Source organism: Tarenaya hassleriana, unplaced genomic scaffold (assembly GCF_000463585.1).
Source record: "Tarenaya hassleriana unplaced genomic scaffold, ASM46358v1 Cleome22, whole genome shotgun sequence".
Lineage (NCBI taxonomy): Eukaryota > Viridiplantae > Streptophyta > Magnoliopsida > Brassicales > Cleomaceae > Tarenaya > Tarenaya hassleriana.
Genome location: NW_010965541.1, coordinates 756,379 through 760,059, shown reverse-complemented (window position 1 = coordinate 760,059; position 3,681 = coordinate 756,379). Strand labels below are relative to the sequence as shown.

Sequence of the window (3,681 nt, the reverse complement as noted above, 5' to 3'; positions counted from 1 at the left end):
CAATGGGCTCTCCGAGCTCAATCCGAGCGCTCAGAAGCATTATACTTAGTCGTCCGTTGTTGAATTTTTTTTCAGATACCGAGGAATACGAGTAGCATCACGGCTGACGACTATTGAGACTTCACCAAATGTACAGGGTTTCAGACTATGATCCCATACTTTCGATGTTTTTAAATTGTGTTTTGGACATGTACTCATATCCAAGTGTTTATAGTAATGGTGTTTTCCCACGGCGTATATTGACATTTAAAATGTTTTAAAAATCCTGTGTTTTATTTTATATGTGAGTTTTGTATTTTGTCCATGTGTCGCATCCTGCTTACGGGATTTAGGATTCGGGCATCACAGAAAATTTCCAAAAAAAGCATCCAATTTAGAGATAACTAGCAGATTCATCACGTACTTATAAGATTCTCATATTCATACTGAATTTTAAATTTTTTCTCATTCAGAATTTGAATTTTTAACAAAATCTTCATCAAAACCGAATTAATTTTGACACGTAGACAGAAAGCGTTTACATGGCGCTTACGTGATATCTACTAACTGGCCACGTAGGATACACATCGGATTAATAGTAAAAATTGTAAAACAATTATAAAAAATTGTAAACAAATTTTAAAAATTGTAAAAATTATAATAATTGTGAAAAAATTGTAAAAAATTGTAAAACAATTTTTTAAATTTTTTTGCAATTTTTATATTTTTTTACAATTTGTTTTACAATTTTTACAATATTTGCAATTTTTTACAATTGTTTTACAATTTCTTTATATTTTTTTTATAATTTTTACAATATTTGCAATTTTTTATAATTTTTTTACAATTTTACAATTTTTTTATAATTTTTAATAATTTTTTATATTTTTTTAACAATTGTTTTATAATTTTTTATTATTAATCTGATGTATATCCTATATTGTTAATTAGCAGATATCATGTAAGTACCATGTAAATGCTTTCTGTTTATGTGTCAAAATTAATTCGGTTCGATACGAATTTTGTTAAAAATTCAAATTTTGAATAACTTTTTTTTTTTAAATTTAAACTTCATAAAAATTTTAAAAGTTAATTGTACGAATTTTTTGGGAATTCCGTTTTTACGGCGATTCCTTTTGTTTTTTTTTTTGCCCGCGAAAACAGTCGCGCATTAAAAACAAATTTAAATGCTCGTCTGTAGCTATAAACGATGTCGTTTTGCGTGCGATTCGGCGACCACAGGATCGCCTTAAGCCTTCGCCGTCTCGTTCTCGATCATCGTTTCGCGTACTATCTGAAAAAGAAGAAGAAGATGTTTTCCTCTCGGTTTCCTCTGTTTTCTTGGCATCCAAACACCGGATGACAAGAAACAGCCCCCGAATTTTACCGATTTATGACCTCGATCGGGTTCTGCGATGAAATCCTAGCAGTCGATTCCGTCTCGGTACGATGAAGAGAGAACGGGCAGAGAATTGATTTGCATCTGCACTCCGTGAGATTTCGCTTTCTCGTCTTGTTTATATACTTTTCCTCGACATCTAAGCTTCGTATTATTGAATTTGTATGTAATTTTTGTGTCATAGCATATCGAGATTGCTTCGCAATTGATTTCTAATGGCGTTCCGATACCGGTAAGTCCTAGGGATCCTTCTCTGGCTCTTTTTCAGTTTCGTATTCTGTGTACAAAATTCTAATCATCGATCAATTTCCTCCCCCTCGTTCTTCCTGATATGCTGTCTGTGGATTGCATTGGAAACCGGATTTTGGATTGGCAATTCAAAAATCAGGCCCAGATTTTCCTTAATCCCTTTCACGTATGTGAAATCAGACGTTACGCCCCTCATTTTGAGCTAAATCGAGTCTGTTTTACTGTTTGATTTTACACGTTGATCGAGCTATGTCTGGATTATTCTGGTTTTCTTTGTTGAGGTTTTCTTTTCTTTTCTTTTTATAGATTGCTTTGTTCAACGATGGCCACTGTTTTTTTCCACTTAAACAGTTGAAAGAATCTGTGTACTGTGTAGTGTGTTCATCTCCTATTTTTTTTGTCTCTACCATTTCTTTCTTGTTCTTGGTTGGGTAAACTCCGTGAAGAAAGATTTCCCTTTCTTCTCTAATCACCAAGTGGGTAAATGTCGTGGGCGAAATTCTGCTTAACGCGCGGAAGTATTGAATAAAGAAAGATCGGAAAAGACTGTGGGTCAGAATCAATCAGCAAATTATTTCAAGTTTCTTGTTCTAATTTGCTTCTTGTGTTTGTTCCGGCTTTCTATCATTGGACCACTCTTCCGCCAAATAATTGCTTGCTTGCTTGCTTGCTTTCTAGCAGCCATTGCTCCCAAGTTGTCCTCCTTTTTTCTTTTTCGGTGGAAAACTGAACTATTTGTTTAGCGGGAAAGCTGAAGCTGGAGACTCCTAGTGGCTTATAGAAAAGAAGAAAAAAGATTGCTTACTATAAAGAGCTTTCATGAAAACAATATCTCGGAGCAATTACTTAAATGGTAAGCACATAACAACGATCAATAAGATAGAAAAAGCAGAAGAATACATTCTTTTTATTTTCACAAAGTTCGTTTCCCACTTGGATAGGCTTTAATAGTCAAACCTATTCTCTTTGATTATTAGGAGATGAATATGCCTTGGTCAGTCGTATCACGTTACTAGAATGTAAAACTGATCTTTTCCTCTCTGGGTCTTATGGGTCTCATCCACCGGGTTGCTCTATGAAACTGTCAGTATCATACCAAGAACTTCAAAAACTGATGAGAACCCTGGATTAAATTGAGCATTGGAAGTCCAATTTGCATCAGACATTTGTATTCATGAACATATGTATCGTCTCTTTTGTCAAACAGAGAGCTAGATAGGGCTTCTTTCCATTCACACTTGAAAGTAAACATATCAGAGCAAACACAGACATCTAGGCTGACTGCAGATGAGATGGTTATACAGTGGGTTTTTTGATGTATGGTATGGAAACTATTGCAGTTGTTACATATATATACACTTCATCTATAAACAAATTTTTAAATGAATAGAATCCTAACTAGCTTGCTAATGATGATGATGATGATCTACCGTATTCAGGACAGAGAGGGAACTGGTCAATGGCAATGGACATCTTACTTTCATCTGCTTCCGTGTTCCATATAGAATCCAAGGGGCTCTCCCATGCCGGAGAAGCCAGAGGAAGGCAATTGAAGAACCAACTTTGTTCAGCGTAGAAGTCTCGTACCGGTTTAATGGTGTTTGCTTCAGACTGGTCAATTTCCTTCCATATGTCATCCATAGAGTATCCCTCTTCACAGCCTTCCACTCCTTGATTCAGCTTTCCATCGAAACCTCCAGTGTCGTAAAAGCTGGCCTTTCCAGAGTCCGGAGACAGCAACGAGTCTTGAGTATTAGCAGATGTGACTGTTGATGAGCAACAGTTGGACGATGAGGAAGTTGGGGATGTGGAACGCTTCTTCTCTTGAGCCTTTTTCCTCATATGAGTCCTCCAGTAATTCTTTATCTCATTATCTGTTCGTCCCGGTAATTTCCGGGCGATTTTCGACCATCTGCGTATGAAAGAAAGCGTTTTTTTTTCTTCCTCAGGGAAAATTGTAATATTGTATCACAAGTGGTTAATGAATTTGAATGTTTTCTAAATTTTCAGACCTGTTTCCCCACTTGGCGTGGAGCTCAAGGACAAGACGCTCT

At 35.8% G+C, this 3,681-nt stretch overlaps 1 protein-coding gene and 1 long non-coding RNA gene across 6 annotated transcripts in view; one reads left to right on the top strand and one right to left on the bottom strand.

Moving 5' to 3' along the window:
• Positions 1–1,197: 1,197 nt before the first annotated feature.
• On the top strand, positions 1,198–3,155 carry LOC104814866. Of its 4 annotated transcripts, none has more exons than XR_771991.2 (4): positions 1,198–1,471; positions 1,563–1,610; positions 2,309–2,480; positions 3,067–3,154. It is a non-coding gene; the product is annotated as an uncharacterized LOC104814866 (long non-coding RNA). The 4 variants fall into 4 exon arrangements; XR_771994.2 differs by having other exon boundaries at positions 2,306–2,480; XR_771993.2 differs by lacking the exon at positions 3,067–3,154 and adding an exon at positions 2,835–2,927.
• Positions 2,761–3,681, bottom strand: part of LOC104814867 (transcription factor MYB59) — a 1,561-nt gene continuing 640 nt past the window's right edge. For both annotated transcript variants that reach the window (XM_010543085.1, XM_010543086.2), the window contains exons 3-4: positions 3,640–3,681; positions 2,761–3,539 (exon numbers count right to left, since the gene is read on the bottom strand). In XM_010543085.1, coding sequence (XP_010541387.1) covers positions 3,026–3,539; positions 3,640–3,681 — 556 coding nt within the window. In that variant the 3' untranslated portion in view covers positions 2,761–3,025. The remainder of the gene's footprint in view (positions 3,540–3,639) is intronic.